Raw genomic sequence first — 22558 nt, forward strand, 5'->3', positions numbered from 1 at the left:
GGCAGTATATAGGCTGCAGTCCATCTTCTGATACACGATTTATTTAAGTGATCATCAAGAGCCATCAGAAGGGCTGGAGGACCCAAGAGCTGACCACAGAGCCGCTCACCAGCTACCATTGTACTTGCACCACATGTATATACATAGTAGCATTCCACTTTCCACTGATGGATCCAACCACTGTGGATGATTTGTTCACAGCAATAAAGAACACATGGGAAGCTGTGCACATAGGTTCACATTTTTATTCTATAAATATATACTTAAAAGTGAACATCTGTAACTGTGCAGTCAGATTGTTTGATACTGAATAGCAGCAGGGGTGCCGCACTTCATGAGGTTGCCTGGTTCGTGCATGAGGTCGACAATATAACACTGGGGTTGGGGGTAGAATCCAGTTTTTCTGGGGCTGCTGAGCAGAACTTCATTCCAGGTGCGATTATAGTCTCCTCTCACCAAGCTGCAGTTCACTCCAATCCTGTCTGCCAAAGCCTGCAGAGCCAGCAGAGGAAAAAACTGCCTAATCCACACCACATTTCCAACAGCCAAAATATGCCACATTTGCCAAAATGTAGTCAATAAGCCAAGCATCAGTGTGTCATACAGTGTCAGAATAAACATGAAAACTCCACACAGTTTGAGATAAATCTGTGTTATAATGAAACTTCAGACACCAAACATGTCTTGACTGACTACATTTGGGGTGAAGTAGGGTACAGCAAATCTGTAAAAATTGTTGGCTATATCATAACTTTAATCTTGTAATAAGAATCAGACAGCAAACTGGATAATTACCTTAAAAAGCAGGGCACGATGGTAGTAGGTGCCTTTTTTGATCATTCCAATAGGGATAATGTTGGACTGCAGTTCAATTTTTAGCTCACTTATATGAAGTTCCCAAGGAAAATTGTGCTGTTCCTCAATATCCACCAGTCCTCCCATTGCATTGCACACCAACCTCCAAAGAACATTTAACACATGGCTTAATTCAATATAATAGTTATGTAGCTACAATGTAATAGTATAATTATGGCTGTGAATGACGTGTAAATTGTGATGTTATAGCCAAAACAACATGCAATATGCAACATGCATTCTTGTTCCTACCTCTTTTGACCTGCCTCATCAGGTTTTTTCATCTGTTTCGAAACACCTACCCCTCCTACCATAGGTGTTTCTAGTCTAATTTCCTGAGCAAATATAAATTTTCTTTTTCTGCTTTTCTTGAGACTAAGAGACTAAGCAAAGAGTCAGACGCAATGATACCAAAATTCTCATCAGTCAGGTAAATGTTTTACTGCAAACCCGAAAAAGAATGTATGTCTTAGAGAGTTTTTTTTACCAAACTGTGCAATTAAATTAAAAACTTTGTAAAGGCTATCATGCTACTTTCACTTTTCTTACTCTTTGGTCAATGAGCACCATCTCAATTGTCAAAATGATTAGAAATGAGAATTTTTTTTTTTAATCAATGTTATTCAATTAACCTGTTAGTGGTTTTAATGATATGGCTGACCAAGTAGCTTTGTACATTTTGCCCCACAACTTCTTTGAGGTGTTGTGCTGCCCGTACATTCTCCTTTGTCTGTCCTTTCATTAAGTTTGATGTGTTCACTTAAAAGCACTATTCATTTTTTAGATTTGAAAATAAGAATAAAAAACCATGGAGAACAGTCATATAGGTGTAGGTGTTCTTAAACTTCTCAGAAGTTTTGAAACTCACTTAGCCAAAGCTGTGTACATCTCAGCCTTTTCATTTTTGGGCACAACTGTCTTAGCTGCCTCTGAAATTAGGTTGTGGAAATCAGCATCATATGGCAAACTCCATGGCTTTTCTTCTGATACTGATGCTTTACTTTCATCCTCATCCTTCTGCTTCTCTTCCTCCTGCCGCCCCTTGCCCTTCACTTTACTGAAAATAAGAGGAGAGAGGAGATGAAAATGTTGGTAGAGCCACACAAAAATATGAGTCAATTACACTATTGTAACCTGTAAAGGCTCTGCTACTTAATATATATCCTGTGAAAACACAAGGGAATATAGTTATATAGTTTATATAGTTTTATTAAGAATCATACACAATAGGTTTATTCTTCTTACAGTACTAGTACATTCAAAAAGTATCACTGAGGAATCCTACCTGATGTAACACGCATATATACACACCTTGCTCTACTGCTCCCTTTGCTGCCCAGCACAGATGATGTTTGAGGTTCTGTTGGACTTTCCTGCTGCCTGTCCTCAGCAGTCTCCCTGGAAACATAACACAAGCATAAGCTTAGCTTATCCTAGCATTATAACTTTACAATAGTCAAGTTTAGTTTCTCATATTTCAGCTGTATTAATGATACTACTTCAGCACCAGGTGATGAGATTGTGTGATTGTGTGCTGTATGTCAGTGATTATTGTCTAGCTGTGCATACACTCTAGCAAAAGCCTTCTTAGGCATTTATGTTCTTTTAATTATTTGTTCATTTATCTGGAAACAGCTAACATTTTTATTCACAGCTTTCTACTGCCCTACCAAAGAACCTTGGACAGGCATATTTGAATTACTTTACAGATTTACAGATTTGAACATGAATGTCCAGTCATTTGTTTCAAACTGTATGTGCATTTTTGCATTCACGCTCTCTTAAGGTGGAATTGCAAGGGGAAAGCTAATTAAGATGGCAGTGCCAACCTCACAATCACTGAACCAGAACACACACACAAAAAAACTCCATGGTGACACGCTGCAGAGACATTAACATGCTTTACTGGCAAGCAGGGTGAGTTATGGCTCTCTAGCCTCTATTATGTAACCCAAGAGAGTTTAATATTCCAGGGATAGTGTGTACCAGTGGTGGCAGATCAATGTGGAGTTTTAAACCTTTGTGGAGGCCTTTAACAAAAACAAAGGGGCCTGCTTTCCCTTTAAAGTGAACTTGGAAAAGATCTTAGAAGATCAATTTCACAGTGGAAAACAAAGTAGAGGTCTGCACTCCCGCGGGAGTCCCGCGGGACCCGCGGGACCCGTCAGAATATGTTGCGGCGCGGGACAAAACTGAATTGTTATTGGCGGGAGCGGTAATTTAATCAATACAGGCCATGCGGGAGCGGGACCACATTAACATGTGGTCCCGCTCCCGCAAATTGATAAATAGTTAAGAAAATTATAATAATCACGCTATGATTCCCATGCAAGCAACAAAAAAACACAAGAAAAATCTCTCGGAGGATGGACACACACACACACATTTTCAGCATCTCCAGCAGGCGTGTGCAGAGGAGGGGGGGGGGGGGAGGGGGGTGTGTAATTTAAAGGACGACATTTACTATACTGGTGCAAAATAATAATAATAATAATAATAATAATAATAATAACAATAATAATAATAATAATAACAATAACATTGTTATTGTTATTATTATTATTGTTATTGTTATTATTATTATTATTATTAATAATAATAATACAAATATTAATTAAACTAATTGAATTAAATTTTATATATTTTTACATTTATTATTTTATATAATATAGATCCACTTCTAATCCACTTCAAGGATTCTTGATGCACCTGATGGCATGTGTTTGGACTGCGAACTGAATTGCTGTTTTAATAAATACATATGTAAATTTGAAGCACTAAATGTAATTAATTCAATTCATATTAGGACTGCGGGACGGGAGCGGCGGGAATGTGTATGTGGCGGGCGGGAGCGGGATTAAAAGAAGTGATTTTTTTGCGGGAGCGGGCGGGAGCGGGACAAAAAGACGCGGGAGCGGGCGGGAGCGGGTTTAAAAAAACAGTCCCGCGCAGACCTCTAAAACAAAGACTCCAATAGTACAGGGCAAAGAACAGCACAGCAGAGCAAAAATTACTAGGCTTACAAAGCAATAAGCAGCTAAACCCTGTTAAAAATGCATTGATCAAATTTGATTTAAAGGATACAAAAAGAAAAGAGTTTGATGTAGAATGTAATATTCACCCCAAGGACAAGCTGCAAAATTGACTATTTTAAGTGCATTATTTTTGTAATTATTTACATACTGTTTGTGCACCTATTCAGCATATATACAATTTATTCTGTATAGTTTCAGCTCATACTGTTTTTTGAATGAGGTATATGGCTAAAGTGTACAATAACATAAATATGCAGTTTAATTATTGAGAATTACTAACTTTAAAATGAATTCAGACTGTTTTAGTACATAACCAACATCACACAAATGTCAAATGTGAAACATATGGAAAATAATATAAAAATAAATGTAGACATGTATGATATTGCCCCTTTAAATGTGGATATTGATTAAATTTTAATTAAACATAAACATATTCTCACAGTTATTGCCCAAATTGAGTAAACTGAAAGCCAAACAAACACATTTTAAGAGTGGATTCTATGCCTGGTAGTATTAAATGTGAAATTGTCATTTGTTTTGTCAGCAAAATTAAAAAACATAAATAAATAGGAATTTAAATTGAGTCAAGTTCCGATAAGATAATTAGCCTTTGGTCAGTTATAAACAAAGTGAACCTACACAGAACCATGAACAAAACTGAGACATATCTGGTGTCTGAAATTTGCTTCTTTATGTTTGCGCTGGAGCTATGAAGCTAACGTAGCTAAGTTAATGAACATACCTATATACCCAACTAGTTAGCTTTTTTTTCTCCTCAAACCATGTAAAGCTAGCTTAAAGATTTTCTAATGTGGTTTAAGACACTGACACAGTTCACACAATGCTAAACTGGGACCATAATCTTCCATTACTTGTTAGCTACATTTTCCTCATAGCTCCATTGGGAAAAACAATAACAACAAATATGTCTCAGTTGATTTACTATATGTGGTGTACGAGATGGGGAGGACTGTTTATGCTTAATTTTTACCCAAACCATTCATTTAACGTGAACCTCAAAAATGAGCACAACACAAGATAATTGTGTGTTGTGCTGAACAGTTTTGTATTTCTTCCCACAACCCTTGGCCTTGACATACTGATCCTGGGGTTTTCCATTAACTGCAATGATAGCTCGATGCTGGTTGATAACCTGCTTGGCTATATCTTCTAGGGTAGGAACCCTGTGACCCACTCTGGCCTGCAATCAGAAAGAGAGAGAAAGTAAGAGAGAAGATGATGGCATATTGCTATACGAATGTACAATTTACAATTCATCTTGAAAATGGTAGCTAACACTCATTAACCTGTCCTGGGTCATAGAAGCCATCAGCAGTGATATCAGTGTGCGAGAGCCGTCCTGTCAGGCTGTATTTAATTGAAGGGTTGCTATCCAGCAGTCTCTGCAGTGCAACCTCGCTGAATTTACTCCTGCGGTTCAATGAGCAGTTAATCTCCTGGAGGATCTCCAAAGCCCTGCAGTGTCCAAGTCATGATCAATAAAGGAATGAAGGATAAACACAATGTGACACTGACACTGGCATAAACAAACACAGGAAAAAATATAAAAAAGTAATTTTACCTAAAATCTTAAAAAATAATGTCATGAAGAACTGTTCTGGAAATGTCTAATACCTGCCCTTCAGCTCCATCTGTTGGCTGTTCTTGATTCTTAAACTAAGGGTATTATTAACAGCTTCTGCATTCAATAATATTGTTGTATTGTTGCCCTGAGAGCATGACCTCGGGCTCATATGAGCTCCTTCAGAGTGTCTTGTTTCATTAGGTGATGCTTTTGTATGGAGATTATTCAAGCTCAGGGTGACACTGAATGTCTGTGTCAGCAATAGGTGTTGCTTAAAGTACCTGAATTCAAACAAGTGCACACATACATTTAGTCATTTAGGTGCAGTTTCCCAAACAGGGGTCGAGCCTAGTCGTTTTAATGGGAAATCTCAATTTAAAATACTGGATAGATATACTCTAGATATTAAATCAACACTAATACTTTTTGAACATGCTGCATTTTGACCCACTTTAAACCAGCACTTGCTCCAGCAAAAGCTGACATGTTTTGAACTGTGAGTATTCAAATAGACAAAACTGCTTATTTTGTGCAGAATTTCAATGTGATATGAATGTTAAATGAATGTTCTGAATGTTAAATGTGGAATATTAAACATGACCTCACCCTAATTTGCACATCTCTGTGGCAGTTGGCTCATCGTTTGCGCACACACTGACTGCCCAGCATGCATTTCGACAGATTTCAGTGTTGTTTGATTGCAGCATTTTGACCAGCAGTGGCAGACCTCCAGCATCTCTTAGCTTTAAATGAAGAAAAACATTCTTAGGTGTAGTTGCTGAATAAAACATGCATATTAATATACCATAACTATATTTACTTATTTTAGAAACTATGCAATGTGTATAGGGGTCTACATTCACTTACTCATGTTTAACAGGCTTGTCCACAAGGGGGCACTATGATTACTTAAATATCAATGAGACTGTTTGTGCCTGTAATGTAGAATCACTCATCATATAAGTTGTTGCATTTAGTTGTAAATTGTAAATATATAAATCAAAAGGTAGGTTTCTGGGAAGTAAAAGTTATTAAGTTATTAAATAAAAATATTTAATAATTAAATATTTATAGGAATGTCTTGTCAAATAAGAGGAATTCTGCCTATTAGTTGTATTTAAACTTGATTCAGGATATTCAATGTTCTATTATCTGTTAAGTGATTATAATGTATTTCTAGTAGTTGAATATATTTTTTCTTTTTTTAGACCTTAAATACTTGTATCACATTAGTGTCATATTACAACATAATTATGAGTTGATAATATGATTTACCAAACAGAAAACGAGAACCTTCAACTATAAAACAGTGAGCAGAAATTGTAAATGCAAGATGATTTTAACTAACTTGCACTGACTAAAAAATATTTAAACTAAAAAAATAACTGTCAAAAGATGACAACATGCTAGATAATTATATTCACACATTTTATAATACACTGTTGTAACCACATTAATATTTGAACCTTAGATTTGACAATAGAAGTAGCCACTCTTTGTTGTTCTTTTTAAGAGATCCCTTTTTTGTGCAAATGTTTGTATATTTAGATCTTAATGTAAAATATTAATAAAACTCATAGTCTAAAAAAAGAGGTTGATGTTGATTCTAGCAGCCACTACCTCTGCTCTGCCCTCTGTCTCGCAGGTCAGTGCAGCCACAAGCTGAGTGGTGCTGATGAGTGTGTGTTGTTCAGTGGACTGCAGCGGCTCCAGCAACGCTGGTATGGCTCTGTGGGTGATGATGCTGCAGCGCAGAGCTTCTTGGGAAGCCATGTTGGTCAGGATGGCCGCCACATGCGAGACTGTCCCAGAACAGCAGTCTTTCAGAATCTGCACCATAAGCTTCTCTCCTTCTGCTTCAGAAATCGCTCTGAAGGTAAACATGGTGAACTGTGTTACCAAACACTGTTGTCAGGAAACACATAAGCAAGTCTAATAACATGTGCTATGACTAAGGCATGTAGTTAGCATTATGCTAATTGGTGGGGTGTAAACTTCTACTACTTGTTAGCTACATTAGCATCATAATTTAAATAAAAGCAGAGTAAGAGCAAGTTGCAGTGTGTAATGTTGTTTATTTAAAACTATTAGTATATATGCTGAAACCCTGTGACTCACAGAGAGTGAAGGTTTGACTCACTGTGCGTTTAGCGGATTGCCGCTGCTCAGGCTGGACAGGGCCTGAGCTGCAGCCTCTTTTACCCCATTTTCTTGACTGTTCAGCAGCTGCACTATAGGTTTAATACCATCTGTAATACACAAACACACACCTTCATCACTCTAAGTATTTAACTATGGCATCATGCAATGAGAGTTAACAAAAACATCAGCAGTTATAACCAGACATGTATAAAGTATTAGAGACCCAGACTTGAGTAAAAGTGCAAGTGCTCTATCAAAAAGTGACTTGAGTAGAAATTGAACTGTTCTTTAAGCTCCACACTTAAGTAGAAGTGCTAAAGTATTCAACATTTTATGTACTTAAGTATTTCAAGGAGTTTAGTAAAATAAATATTCATCATTATTCAAACCCAGTGAGAGTGATCTGGCAGTGATAATGTGGGTTTCAAATTATTTGTAACATTTTATAATTGTAAAGAGTAACGATGCAGCACATATAAAATGGATCAGAGTAAAAATATTACACTCATCAAAAACATGTAGTGAAGCACATGTAGAAGTAGGAGAAAAAATAATACTCCAGTAGATACAGATACAGCATTTTACTACTTAAGTACTATTTAATTATTATACATCTCTGCTCATAACTAATATGAGTGATGTTTAAAAACTCCAAAGATCAGTTGGAGAGTCAGTGCATTTATTCTTCTCTATTATAACTACATAACTTATAAATAAATTGACAGGGTTTCTATAAAATACTGCATTATTCATTTAGAAGAAACAGCACAGTACCTTCTTTTCACCAATTTATAAGTAATAGGAGAGTGTGGCCACTCCATTTGGTAACTGTCTTTAATATCTTAATAAAATATGCAGTATAAAAAGGCAAAAATACTATACTAGCACCACTAGTTAGATTTTAATATGAAACTTACTGAGAAGTCTGAAAGTGTCCATGCTGCTTTGATTTTTGCTCAATACTGCCACTGCCTGGCACACCGCAGTGTGAACACTTTTGTTCTCTGTGGCAAGCAAGTCGATGAGGGCCTTTTCAACATTTTGCTCATGCAGAAGCTTTCTGGTCTCACCTAGAGAATACAACACAACATAATAAAGTACAGTACACTGTTCTGATAAAGTCTGGATACAAGCAACAACTAATCACTGGATGATCTATCCAGAAGTTTCTGCAGTGTTACATCACTGATCTTATTTTGGGTCTCAATAAGCAGATAATAATTAAGGAGGATCCCCAAATTATAGGGCAGGGCACTGTCTAAAAATAATGATTACAATGTTTTCTATCCAATAAACAGCTACCAGTCCTTAACATGGCCTACAGAAATGAATACCGCCCACAGATTTATCAATCCTTTAGTTAATGTGAAAACACTGAATGTTGATATAATTCAAGATGATTCTGGAAAGCCAATTCTTATCTAGTTCTTAAAATCAGTTCTCTTCACAACACAGCATGAAATGCATTATACTGGTGTCTACGTACTGCTCTCTGCCACCCTGGCAATGGCTTTAACTGCGTTGGTCTGCACTTCAGGTGTGGTGGGTGTGATGACAAACTGCAGCAGTTTCTCCAGTCCTCCGTTCCCCTGTATAAGCTTCACAGACTCTGTGTCCTCCAGGCAGTTGAAGATGACCCTCAAAGCATCTGCATGCAGGTCACTGAACTCCTGCCAAAAAGGGGCATGTCTCAGGTGACAAGGTGATTTAAAACGACCAGCAAAGTCAGAACGCTGCTAACAGCAATTTTGCCAGTCCGCTCAATTTCACATGCACACGCTGGCATTTTCATTTAGCATTAAAGCGATAGTTCAGAGTAAAATCAGTTTTACTCTCAAATCTCTGCTATTTTTCCATTTAGTCCTGAGCAACAACTAGGGTTTTCATTTCTAGTTTTCAGCTGAGTCTTGTGCTAACAATGTATATATGCTGGTTATCATGGTGCTAACTGCATGCATAATTCATAATTCACCATAACCTGTGTTGTTCAGTAATCTTAGCACGGGCATGGTAGTGGGGGAAAAAGTGGACCTGACTACCAAGGGCCCAAGTAAGGAGAGGGGCCCATGAAAATCCTGATTTTGTGTACTGGTATGGATATGGGTATGGGCCCACTGACAATGAGAGTGTACAGGGCCCAGAATTTGCTGCTACACCCCTGAATCTTAGTAATCTCATGTAATCAGGCATGCTTACTCTATGTGTTTCCTGATTGTCACATATACACAATACACAGCATATAAGTGTATGTAAGCTTTCACATAAGCTTACTATTTACATGCATTAACCTACTAACATTGTGCTTCTAGTGCAAAACTATACTAAAAAACATTTTTATTTACATTTCTTTTGTTTTCTTGATTTTTTTTTTCAAATTTGGTTGTAACACAGTGGTGGTGGACAGACCTTTTATTATTCTCATGACTATTTAGTGATACTGGAGTCTAGGGTACTGTACAGTAAATCATTGGAAGAGTTGCGATAACTCTTTGAATAACAGCAAACCCAAATTGCATTACCAGCTTGCAGCAACAGAGTGTGTACATGTGAACTCTCACACCAAACTTTAGTTTACTACTTCGTAGTAGCCAGGCCTAGTGGTAAAAAACCCTTTGAGGAGTTTAAACTAATTTATCATCCTAATTTATTATTGTAATGCATTTTTTGCCCATGTCGTTCAACCCTTGTCACGTCTGATACTGAGCTTACTTTGGTTGTGAGAAACTCCAGTAGTTTGCTGAACCCCTGCTCTTCTCTAAAGGCTGTGCGTGTCTCAGCATCTGTTGTGATGCTCTCCAGAGTGTGTAAAGCGAGCTGCTGAATTATGGGATACTCTGAGCGCAGCAGATCGAGCAGCTGGGGCAGTCCGTTTAACTCTTGCACAGTCACTCTACTGGGCAGGTCCTAAAAGCAGAAAACAATTAGTGTGATTGACACGAAGCTGCAAGGTTATAATCCAGGTCCACCTACACTGACACTTCATTAGAAACAATTACCATGCAGGTGCAGTTTTACAGACTGTAGCTCACCTGTTACTACACATTTTAACATCTTCTATCTGCCACATTCATCAAGGAAAACAGTCCATCATAAGAACAACACTGACTAAATATTATCTTGGTAGTGGTCCATTCAAGAAACACCTGGTCAGCTGTGGTTCTATTTGGTTAATGTGGTAGATGTGGTGGCTACAGTCTTTAATCGCAGCAGAACAAAGTGCACTTACATATTAATGTTTCAATGTATCATCCTGACCTTATTAACCTACCTGAACAAGATTAAAGATGCATTCCACAGAATTCTTCTTCACGTCAGGATCTGGGCTTGACAGAAGACGAAGAAGAGGTTCCAGTCCATTCTGTTCATATATCTGAACCTTGCAGGTGAAGTCCACAGAGAGAGATGCCAAACACAGAGTGGCAAATTCGTGGACAATGATGTCCTCTACACATATCATAAAAAATAAACAAATAAGGCATGATGTAGTACATTTAAAAATCCGTAGAGGAGAAAAACAAACAACAGCACATGATAAAAATATGCTAATGTACTGTACCTTCTGGTGACAACTTGCTGATGACTGATGGTATAATATTCAGTTTCTTCATAAGTCTTCTGACATCATCTGCTTAAACACACATATTATAACAATGGGTGCAAGGGTGCAAATTCATTATGTTAAAGTTGTATATAATAATTATAAGCCTGAACCAGAAAATTAATTGCATTACATCTAGGGATTAGGAGTGTAAGGATATACTGTATCCATTTAAAACAAATGTGTATTCATAAGTATTATAATATCATAAAGATGGGGTGGTAGACAGTTGTTTATTTAAATGTATAAATGTTGGGTTTTAGCAGTGTTGTACTCTGTTGGAAGATCCCACTTTTCTGACTGGATAAAAATAAATGATATATTGCCTTACTAGCAACATTGGAATATAGTGTAATACACTGAATTGTATAAGATGTATTATGATACATATTGTATTGCCATGTTCTGGCCAATACTAAGCTCTAGGTGTTGAGTCCCCAAGGATGTCTCTACAGTTGTGACTGTTGTTACTTAAAACATGACATTGTCCTCCTACAAATAAGCCTTCTCCTGTGAGGCAAGAAACTGCGTGTGTGTTTCCTTGCCCAGTTTGTTTGTTATAGTAGTCTTTGCTTAATAATTGTCCAGGTGACCTTGTCCTGTAGGTTTGAGGACCTAATACATTTTCAGTCAGGAATTAGCATTTCAGAGTGTCCTTTTGTAATATGATATACACTTGACTGCCGAAAAATACTTGTTTCTGCATATTCTTGCCTACACTGCATAGAATCAGTCCTGTCAGGTAAGCAATATACCTGGAAAAGTTCCTGCTCATTTTAGTCCCCTCTTCTTCCAGTTTTTCTTCCCAGCAGAATACAAACTTGATACCCCCATATTCTAGAATGGAAACAGTTGGCTCTATAGGTTTGGAGTGACAGGTTAAATGCTGGAATGGATAAAGGCAGGCTCTAGAGATCTTTACCTGATAGGAATGACCTGACAGGACTTTTTATCAAGGCCAGAGGAGGAATATTTTTCTCTAATAATCAAATTTTTTTTTTAGCTAGTGAGCTCCACTTACTTTTATTTGGATGAGTAATTAAGAGTTTTAAAAAGAACCAAACAATAAAAATGACTTAATTTCACCATAATACTCCATGCAGTGCATTTTAAAGATTTTAAATATTTTAGCAGTTAAAATGGAAGCTGTATGTTATTAAAATACTAGATGGCAAAATATGTGTGCACCAGGGTCTGCATCTTACTGTAACTCAATGCAAAAAAGAAAATTTAAAATATGCATTATCATCAAGCAATATGCCAACTATTCACTGCTGATTCATTGAAAGTTTATTCAGAGTCAATTACTTTTTAATTGAAGTAATCACATTTAATCGTGCACTCGTGGCAGTTTCACTACGTGATGCTGAATGTACAGTTCAGCTGACTCACTGTTAGAGGCCATGACTCCAACAGCCATAAAAGCATTTCTGCGAACAGTCTTGTCTTCATGAGAGATAAGGCGAGTGAGTGGCTCCACTGCTCCTAACGCCAAGAGAGAGTTCCTGTTCTCATCTCCTTCAAAATATAAAAAACACACACACACACATAAAGAAAAAGGTCAGCACACTAAGGCTTTACCAGAACAGGCAGTGAGCGTGAAAGGCCATTTTCAATTACACAGGACTAGGTAACCTTTCTCTGCGAATCTGTGGATGGCTTCACAAGCTTTGGCCAGCACCTCTTCTTCTGGGGAGTCAAGCATGAGGACAACTGTCTCAGCCTTCTTACTCTCAATGGGCAGCGGGTCAAACTGAAACCAGTGTAATTGAAAACAGTAAATATATTACAAAACTGATACAGATTAAAATAAATTTAAATAAACACACATTTGTTCATGTTTAGTCAATTTATATCTGTAGTGGGTAATATTTGTACAATTTGAATTAAATACAACTGTATTAATCATAAACAACAAATTAGAGATAATAAGATATAGATAATGTATATAGACAATAAATGTGCACAATATAGAAACATGCAAGCACTAAACAGCTGGTAAACAATGAAATGAAATGTGCCTGATTTAAGTGTAAAGTGCAAAGTGCAACGTGTGCAAAGGTGATTGTGCCACATAATGCTGTGCTATCCAAGCAAAGGGCAATAAAATTGATATTGTATTATAGTCATTTGTAATCTTAACATTAAATGTAAAAATGACAAAAAATAAGATTATGGATTACATTAAAACAATTATAACTGTAAATATTCTATGTAAGAAAAAAAACATTATATATAATTATGTGTCCCCTAATTGTTTTGATGTATATAATATTATTCTACAAAGTAGAAAATGAATGAAACAAAAAAATATAAAGAAAAACATTGAATGAGAAGGTATGTACCAACTTTTGACTGGTACTGTATGTAATTACATTTCCGGGTAAATTTTGGACAAACATTTTGATGTAATGTATCAAATAAATAGAAATAAAGTCTAGAATTTGCAGAAAAAATGTCCAGATCATGTTGGTTACTTGTAGATAATTTATTAATCATTCACATGTACAGTTAGGTTACATCACTAAAAACCTCTTATTTGAATAGGGGTGTTTAAGTAATTCCATACAGCTGTATTATAACCCCCTTACTGAACCAACATTGATTTACACCTACAGTGTAGAATAGTATATATTAGGACATTCTTTTTTCAATAATGTGTTTTAAAACAATTTAAGAGCATAATTGAGGGGTATAAATAAACATAAATAAACACAAATAGGAAATATTTCACACTGTATAACGCTAATCAGCCAGAAACCTTTGGTTAAACTAAAAGAACAGCTTACCGCATCTCTGGGTGCTGCTGGTTCAGCTTCTTTCTTTACTTTTTTCCCCATCCTGTGTGAGAAACACCATGAACACCATTTACAGTACTCTAGGCTTTCAACCCACCCCAATTCAACGTACCCCCATTTCCCTTTAAAATCCTCTAGTATTACTGAGAGCGTGTTTGCTGCTGAACTCCTGAGCTCTTAGACTTTACGGTTTACAGGAGTTAAATTAAAGTTAAAAGAATAACACTAACAGTTTCTTACAGTCAGGACACCAGCTAAATAACCTAATTATATATTTATTGTAAGATAACAGCTGAATTTAAAAACAAAGATACTATATTACAAAACTAAAACACGCTAATATATCCTATTACCTTTTGTAAACTGAATAAAACTCACATTAAAGTCGCTTTTAAAACTTTAGCAGATAGCTAGGCTAGTCAGGCTGAGTTAGTAGGAGCTCCGCTAATGCCGTGTTTAGTTTGTTGGGGTTGCTTGGAAACAGCTTTAGCTTGGTGGAGGGTGCAGTACTGCCTGTGTGCTGCTGCAGGGTCACCCCATATTGACAAAACACATATACATAAAAATTAATAAAACTACTTAGAACACTGAAAATATATATTTTTCACCTGTCCCCACCTCTCCAACTCTATAAACTTTACCATGAAATATAATTATTAAAATCCTTTTAAGATGTAATTTGTTTGAATTGTTGTGTGAGTCCAAATCCCATTTATCCTTTACAAATAGATTTTTCATAATAAATCCATAATATTTAAGTTAAAATACACATTTATTTGTGTCCCTGGGTTTTCACTCAGTCCTGTTACCTTAAAACATTACCCCATCTGAAAAATCTGGGACATCAGCTGGTTCTTCTGAAGACCATGGGAAGACCTAAATCAAATTCCCTCATTTGTTTTTCTGTATATTTGATCTTATTTGTAACTATGACTGGGGAGGTCAATCTCAACACTAATTCCTGTTACCTAGATTAACTCCTAGATCTTATGTGTATATGTTTAAAAAACACATTTTGGGAAAAAATTTCATGTTGTTGCTAATTCTATGCTAAAAACTCGTTCCTGTTACTTTCGTTCCTGTTACTTAAAACATAAAAAGTAACAGGAATGAGTGCCAGTAACAGGAGTGATGTTTAATAAATAAATGAATATATGAATAAATTATAATGTGAATAAATAATAATAATATATATATATATATATATATATATATATATATATATATTACTTTTTAAAGTTTTCACTTTATTTGTTTTCATTGACTTGATCTGAAGAGCCTAAATTGCAATTATAAAGTTGATCTATTTTTTGCCCACACACAAAATATATGTATAGTATACATACTATTTATTTGTACGCATTACAAATAAATGCATTCATAGACATATGGAGCAAATGCAAACAAATCATCACTTCATCACTGCAGTACTAGACAAACAAACCGAGACTGACATTTAGATTCATTTCCCCTAATCAAGCACCATCAGATAAATAAACCAACAATGAATTACGTTATTTCCCTGACAATAAATAATGTATTTTTCTACATTACTGCATCATTTCACCGTGTGCAGAACCATCAGTCTTTTTTCTGCTTTTTCAATGGGCTTTTTCCTTTTGAGCTGTATGCCTTCAGTGAGTCATGGATTTACATTGTTATGCTTCACAATTGCTTCAGTGGTGTTTTTCTAACCACATTCACTTCAAAGACACTGTAATCTAAAAGACCATATGTTATTATAGATACCTTTATTTTATACTCTTTTATTATATTATAAACAGAATACCACAATGTATCTGTGCTCTCTATGTACACAGGGTTGGGAGATCCAGAAAATAGGTCTGCAAAATGCAAAATATTACTGACTTCAAAAGCTAAATATTACTACATCTTGTGTTATTTATTTTATATTATGTTTATTTTTTACCAAACTAAAATGTGCTTATTTTATAGGCTTAAAATTTATTATTATTATGATTGTTGTTGCTCATGTTTGCAGTAGTAGTTTAAGCAGTAGTAGTATCACTAGGTTTTGTTTTGTTATATTACTGGAACCACAAGACTGGTATTTCTTGTTATTGTACCAATGATAACCTGACATATATATTTTTTTAATATTGCAATAAAAATAACAACATAATGTACAATACAAGTTTGGGACATCACACATTTAAACAAGCAAATGTGCACTTTGAAAAAGGGGGAATTATAAGGAAGTTAATTAAAAGGGTTAAAAAATAGTTTAAAAATATGCAGGCCAACTTTCCAAGACTGGACATATTTGTAACTTAAAATATTTTAGAGAACTAAAGTCATCAATGTCACCAAAAGAGGGCAAAACTAAGTTACAGCTGGTTCTTCTTTTCTGCTGCTGTCAGACGTTCAACAACCGTGGTTTCCAGTAGACCACACACACATACAGTTTACACATTTACAGAATACAATGTCTTAATTTGATCAATTTAATGTCTAAACATGCCATTACAATGTGCAAGGTACAAAATCCCAGCGTACAAAAAATTGCAATAAACTTCCTGGGTCTTTAAAAAAACAAATGACCTAAAAATTGGAAAAAAAATAAATTTCAGCATTGTAAAAAAATTTGTACATTGAAAACAAAATAAATAAAAAAAACAGTATATTGTTCATTGTTTAAAAAAAGGATGGGGGGATGTTTAGCAAACAATGCATTGATTAACAGCTTACAGCTGGGAGGTAGCAATGGAAATAAACTGATCTTTGAAATTAGATAAAAAAAAAAGAATTTACAAAGCCGTTGTTTGTAGTGAAGGAACTGTACTGGACCAGAATGTGTGTACTGGACCAGAGTCTCTACTGCAGCATTTACACACTTACACACAGCACATTTGGACTTTTATCATAATAAATAGACAAATACAGAAACACAGAAAACTCTATAACTATTAAAAATAGAAGTATTTCCTTCAGAGAAAATACATTGAGTAATGTTTCCTACACCTTTAAAAGACTCTTGGAAACTAGAAAAAAAATTGGTATTGGTAAAAATTGACCCACATGGCAAATATGTCTGAGTTTCAGCAGTAATGAGAAGAATTAGAGGTCTGACAGGTGAAGTGCAGTAATAAGGTCATTGCTAAGATGAAAAAAACAGCATGTCTTGGCCATACAGCACTGCTACTGAACAACTAAAAAATCAAGATCAAGTGAAGTCAAATAGTTTTGCTGTCAATGCTGCATATTTACAGGACATACATAGGATTTAAATTGTGCTACTTTCTGTCCGAAAGTTACAGCAAAATAAAATGATAAATAATTAAAGAATGAGAGACAATAAATTTATAATACTGCATGGTCACAGATATAGACATACGTGTGACTAGAGACACAAGATAATAGTGCAATAGTGATAGGGGGATTAAAGAGGCAATGACAGCATACTAGTATAAACAGAGCCCGTATAAACAGTAAGGCAAATATAGAAGAATGAAAGCATAAGGCTGGTAAGTCCTTTAAGTGTCACAGTTAAGGGGGGGCGGGGGGGGCAGTGGGTAGAGGTATTGTAAAACGTGAGAGCTGTAATATGTATCAGTCTGAGAACAGCGCTGATCTAAATAACAGCGTGTATGTATAAGAATATACTGGAGCCCAGCATTGACCTGACAGTTGTTATATCGCCGCCCCTGCTGCGGTCGGTAGGGGGCAGCACTGAGCGGGGCCGGAACCCCAGCTAGCTCACAGCAGCTAAACACGAACAGATTTTATATTTGAGCTGTGTAGCGTCACGTACGTTTAAATCGATTTATTCCGCGTTTTACACTTCTGCAGCACCGCTGCGCTGTAAAGGGAGACAGGCGGGTTAGAGAGGGAGGAGCGGCCGCGCTTTTAGACGAAATCCAGCAGCTCTCCGCTGCTCTTTAGCCTGTTAGCCTGTCACCGCTGACTGCTGCTCTGCTGCTGCTGCTGGGGTGACGCTAGCTAGCGGAGGTGCTAGCTGGCTAACGGCGCTAGCGCCGGGTGGGACCGCTGGTACGGCTTAGTTTGGACCCGCGGGTTTCTGGTTTTCGACTGCGGACACACGCTGGCACTCAACCTGAGCTGTAGCTCGCCTCTTATGGCGGAATTGCGGAGGTTGTCGGTTTAGCTAAGCTAGCGCTTATTTGGATGTTGTAGCTAGCCAGCGGGGCTAGCCAGCTAGCTCACTGCGCTGCTGGCCCACAGCTGGGGTGCGGACTGCGGGGGACGAGGGCTGGAGAGAGAGAGAGAGGGAGCTGTAGCTGTGTGTTCGTGCTTATTGCTCATGTATTTAATAACCGGCTAGTTAGTTAGCTAGTTATTTATTTAGATAGCATTCTTGTTTTTAATATATATAACCCAATCTAACGCTAGCTTACGTTAGGCGGTGAGTTGGCTTCGCCCAGCAATGCCAAGTGCCAATTAACTAACTATCTACTGAGAGGGCAGTCTGAGCTCCACTGGCTTTCTCTAGAGGACTTTGGCACAGTGTGGTTAGTTAGCTAACCAGCTTGCTAGTTTATTTATTGCAGGATTGAATAGCTAAAAAGCAAGGATGGCAACAGCTAGCAGCATAGCCGCCTCGATTGCGAGCAAAACAAAAACGAAGAAGAAGCACTTCGTGGCTCAGAAAGTCAAGCTGTTTCGTGCCAGCGACCCTCTGCTCAGTGTGCTGATGTGGGGAGTCAACCATTCGGTAAGTGGCGGTTTTATCATCAATTACACTCTTTTGGGTTGATTTGGAAAATATCCGAGCTGTCCAGCTCCCTCATGAACCCGACACGGACCGTGTGCTTTCTATTCTGGACACACAGTCAGGTTCATGAATCACACAGGGCTGCCCTCCTAATCCTTCCATCTGAGTTATGCTATAGCTATATTTTAATATCTGACAGCAGTCAACGAGCCGCTGGAGAAATAAAGGACACTGTGATGTTTTGTTGTTCTGCAAAATAGCCATATTGCTTACTGAAACGGGCAGTCCGGTGTTAATGAGGTGAAATTTGGAATTGATTGTGCTGAATTCACAGCAGCACACCGGTCTGGTTTATTGTGAGGGTTAAGGCTGTCACATACTGTAGGTGTCACGCGTGTGAGATTTTCGCTCGAGTAAATTTGTCTATAGCGGTCTGACTCATTGTATTGGATGTAGATACGCCATACAATTAAATAAATATAAATATAAGTAACATATATTAAATATAAGTAACACAGCTAGGTATCTATATAAGGAGGGAAAACGTGTAATAACCACAAAATGTAGTTTGTTGCCTGTGGGCAAACATTATGCCACAGAGGCTTAAGATTTCACTAGAAGTCACCAGTGACTTTAAAATTGTCCCTTAATAGCACAGGGATGCAGGCAGAGACCAAAAGACACATTTTATTTATTTTTGCTCTACTAACATAGAGCTGTGGAAAAAAATAAGAGACCACTTCAGTTTCTGAATCAGTTAATTTTGAGTAAAATGAACATTGTAGTTTTGTTTTATAAACTACCGACAACATTTCTCCAAAACTGCAAATAAAACAAATTTTATTTAGAGCATTTATTTGCAGAAAATGAGAAATGGCTAAAATAACAAAAAAGATGCACAGCTTTCAGACCTCAAATAATGCAAAGAAAACAAGTTCATATTCATAGTTCAGAGAGTTCAGAAATCAATATTTGGTGGAATAACCCTGGTTTTTAATCACAGTTTTTATGCGTCTTGGCATGTTCTCCTCCACCAGTCTTACACACTGCTTTTGAATAAATTTATGCCACTCCTGGTGCAAAAATCTAGCAGTTCCAGCTTGGTCTTTCTCTTGATTATATTCCAGAGTTTTTCAACTCATAATTTTTAAGTGGCCTCTTTCAACTAGAGCTGTACAATATTGGAACATTATTATATTTCGTTGTTCTGCAAAATATATTAAAGTTTTTTAAAATACAGAAATTTTCACCAGGTTTAATAATGTTCTCTGTGTGTCCGAAATATAAAGAGTACATTAAATAACATTGGACAGATATAACCTTCCGCTGTGTTTGTGTGTTTGTGTGTGTGTGTTTGTGTGTGTGTGTTTGTGTGTTTGTTTGTGTGTGTGTGTGTGTGTGTGTGTGTGTGTGTGTGTACATATATATATGATTAGACCAGTGGAAAATACCTTTTGTATTTTTGTGTATTTAATTGACATTAGATAGCACATGTCCTGCAATATGACTGTTGCATATGATAGATTGTGCAGCCTTAATGGGTAATACAAAACAAAATAATTTGTTATTAAATTCTCGATTCTAAAGAAACTAATCTTAAGAGTTTAATGCATCTAAAGTCTTTCTCACAGAAAGTTTATTATACCATACAGTGGTGAATAAACTCCCTTATGCTAGAGATACAGTTTTACTGTAGTTAAGATTTAGTAGTTTGACGTCAGACATATGTATTTTGGCAAAATACTTTACTGACACAGGGATACATGTCTGAAAGTCACTAAAGGCGGAATAGTCCTAATAATTTAATTGCAATAAAAATGTACCATCGCGCTGCATGATTTTGATGACATTTTGATATTTTGTTGTTCTGCAAGAGGTTTTGCAATTTAAACATAATACAGGGTATCAGCCTGTTCCTTGCTGTTAATAAGCTGCTGTATGAAGTTCCATATACATTCATATTGGTAAGCCACATTAGCTTTAGAGAGTTGATGAGTGTAAATGGCTGTTTTTGATGGTGTTGATCTCAGCAGAAAATCATTGGTGGGTTGGTGAAGAAAACGAAAAAGATGTGAATCTGATCCTGAAGCAAAACTATCCTAAAGCAGCACATGCACTTAATCACACCTGCTGTGATATAATGATGTTAACTGTGTGTTTCTTCCAGTGAGAAAGACGAGTAAGAAAGTGTATGAGCTGTTTGAGCATCTAGCTGTTTGAGGGTCTAGCTTATTTTTCATTCATCTGTTATAGTTATTCATAATTGTGTTCTATATTACTAAATGTGTGCTACTGGCTAAATTGTAATATTTATATTAAGTAGCATTAACAGTGTAATGAAGAGTGGAATTTGTTTAAGACAATCTAGTTATGATTGTTAAAAATGTTAAAATGGCAGCCCCCCAGTTATTAAAATAGCTTCTCACTTTCTGATGTTTCGTAGCTGTGCATTGTAAGCATTTTCCTTTTTGTGCAGAGGTTGCAAAATAGTAGGTGTTTTAGTGAATCGCCTGTGAGTAAGTAACTGTTTGGTTTCCTGTTGGGCTTTTCTGTGTGCTTTATCAGTATAGAATTGTCTTCTATAAAAGAGTGGAGCACTATGGTTTGTTGCTGCTTTTCATTTCAACTTATGTCTTTGACTTGTCTACTCAGCATTGTTTTTATTTTTCCTATATAACACATTGCAATCACATAAAACTTGTAATAACATTAAGAGTGTAGTAGGAATGGTAGTGCACAAGAACAGTTTTGAGCATGATGTACAGTGTAAGTTTTATCTGCTGATATTTTAGGTTTCAGTATCTGTGTCAGAACAGAGGAAGTGGTGTCGTGCCATGTCTTGTTACCAGTAGAAGTATGCCAGCAATGTTCCAACATCTTAGAGTGAAACATCATACGTAAATCATTAAGGGATGATCTGATCCCTAAATCAGATATGAAACATGGAATATATATATAAAATCAGCAAATCCTTGAAGGTACTGTATATGACTTCAGTATCAAAATAGCTTAGAGTAGGCCGTGCAACACTATTCCACTGTATCAGCAACAGTGTTTGTGCTCACAAAAACAAAGAAAAAGGGCAAAGACACATGTAAACATTTGTGAAGTGTTTAGATGTAGACCTCCATCTAAACCTGAGACCTGAGATGGAGGATGTTTAAAGGCATGAAAAAGAATAATGATTTTTTTTTTGTTGCCTTACTTAGTAATTTTAATTTGTTTTTGCTGTGTGAAAAAAATGGTGTGTGTGTGTGTTTGTTTTTTATTAAAAATACAGACAGCTATTCTCTAGGTGTCGGCAATTAAGTTTGGCCGCGGGTCAGATATTTTCCAAGCCATTATGTGACGGGCCACAAAAAAAAAATTCTGTTTTGGAAAATGAAGTGAAATGGGTTGGAGTGCTACAGACTAGTGACTCTCCAGCCCAGAGGGTTGTTGAACCCAATTGCAGAACAGTTGATCTTAAAGAAGGTAAACCCCCAAAAAATGGAAAAAATAAACTAATAAATTCACCGCTACTCACGCAGGATCAAACCCAGGTCGTCAGGGTCGCGATCCAATACACAACTGCTTCTGTGGCTAGTGAATTGGAACACAGCTGGGAAAAAATGCCCTTATAAGTAGATAGGGAGCCAAAGAACAGGTGGAAAACGAGAACGGATGAAAACTAAAGTCACGCCGAGTGTGACAGAGAGATGAGAGCTCTCCAGAGAAGCATTTTTTTTAAGTTAATTATCGTTCATTATAGTTTAAACAACCTCATGGGCCAGATGTTTCATGCTTGTGGTCCACATCTGGCCCGCGGGCCGCCTATTGCCAACCCCTACTCTAGAGTCATATACAGTA

The 22558-nt window shown here is 36.6% G+C and overlaps 2 protein-coding genes across 4 annotated transcripts in view; one reads left to right on the forward strand and one right to left on the reverse strand.

Annotated features, from left to right (window-relative positions):
* Window positions 1-231: 231 nt before the first annotated feature.
* On the reverse strand, window positions 232-14545 carry armc3 (armadillo repeat containing 3). 3 transcript variants are annotated; one of them, XM_022683567.2, is made up of 18 exons: window positions 14370-14545; window positions 14008-14059; window positions 12854-12971; window positions 12611-12736; window positions 11177-11245; window positions 10889-11064; window positions 10330-10524; window positions 9107-9290; window positions 8538-8690; window positions 7619-7727; window positions 7099-7348; window positions 6085-6221; window positions 5201-5369; window positions 4994-5094; window positions 2167-2253; window positions 1724-1912; window positions 796-958; window positions 232-492 (listed from the first exon to the last, which is right to left on the reverse strand). In XM_022683567.2, the coding sequence occupies exons 2-18, from the start codon at window positions 14056-14058 to the stop codon at window positions 292-294; spliced, it is 2478 nt and encodes an 825-aa protein (XP_022539288.2). In that variant the 5' UTR covers window position 14059; window positions 14370-14545; the 3' UTR covers window positions 232-291. The 3 variants fall into 3 exon arrangements, with proteins under 3 accessions (XP_022539288.2, XP_007254833.3, XP_022539292.2); XM_007254771.4 differs by having other exon boundaries at window positions 14395-14544; XM_022683571.2 differs by lacking the exon at window positions 12854-12971 and having other exon boundaries at window positions 14395-14544.
* A 3146-nt stretch (window positions 14546-17691) lies between these two features.
* pip4k2aa (phosphatidylinositol-5-phosphate 4-kinase, type II, alpha a) overlaps window positions 17692-22558 on the forward strand; it is a 49123-nt gene continuing 44256 nt past the window's right edge. Inside the window, exon 1 of the mRNA XM_022683557.2 lies at window positions 17692-18709. Coding sequence (XP_022539278.1) covers window positions 18569-18709 — 141 coding nt within the window. The 5' untranslated portion in view covers window positions 17692-18568. The remainder of the gene's footprint in view (window positions 18710-22558) is intronic.

This window comes from Astyanax mexicanus, chromosome 1 (genome assembly GCF_023375975.1).
Source record: "Astyanax mexicanus isolate ESR-SI-001 chromosome 1, AstMex3_surface, whole genome shotgun sequence".
Taxonomy (NCBI): Eukaryota; Metazoa; Chordata; class Actinopteri; order Characiformes; family Acestrorhamphidae; genus Astyanax; species Astyanax mexicanus.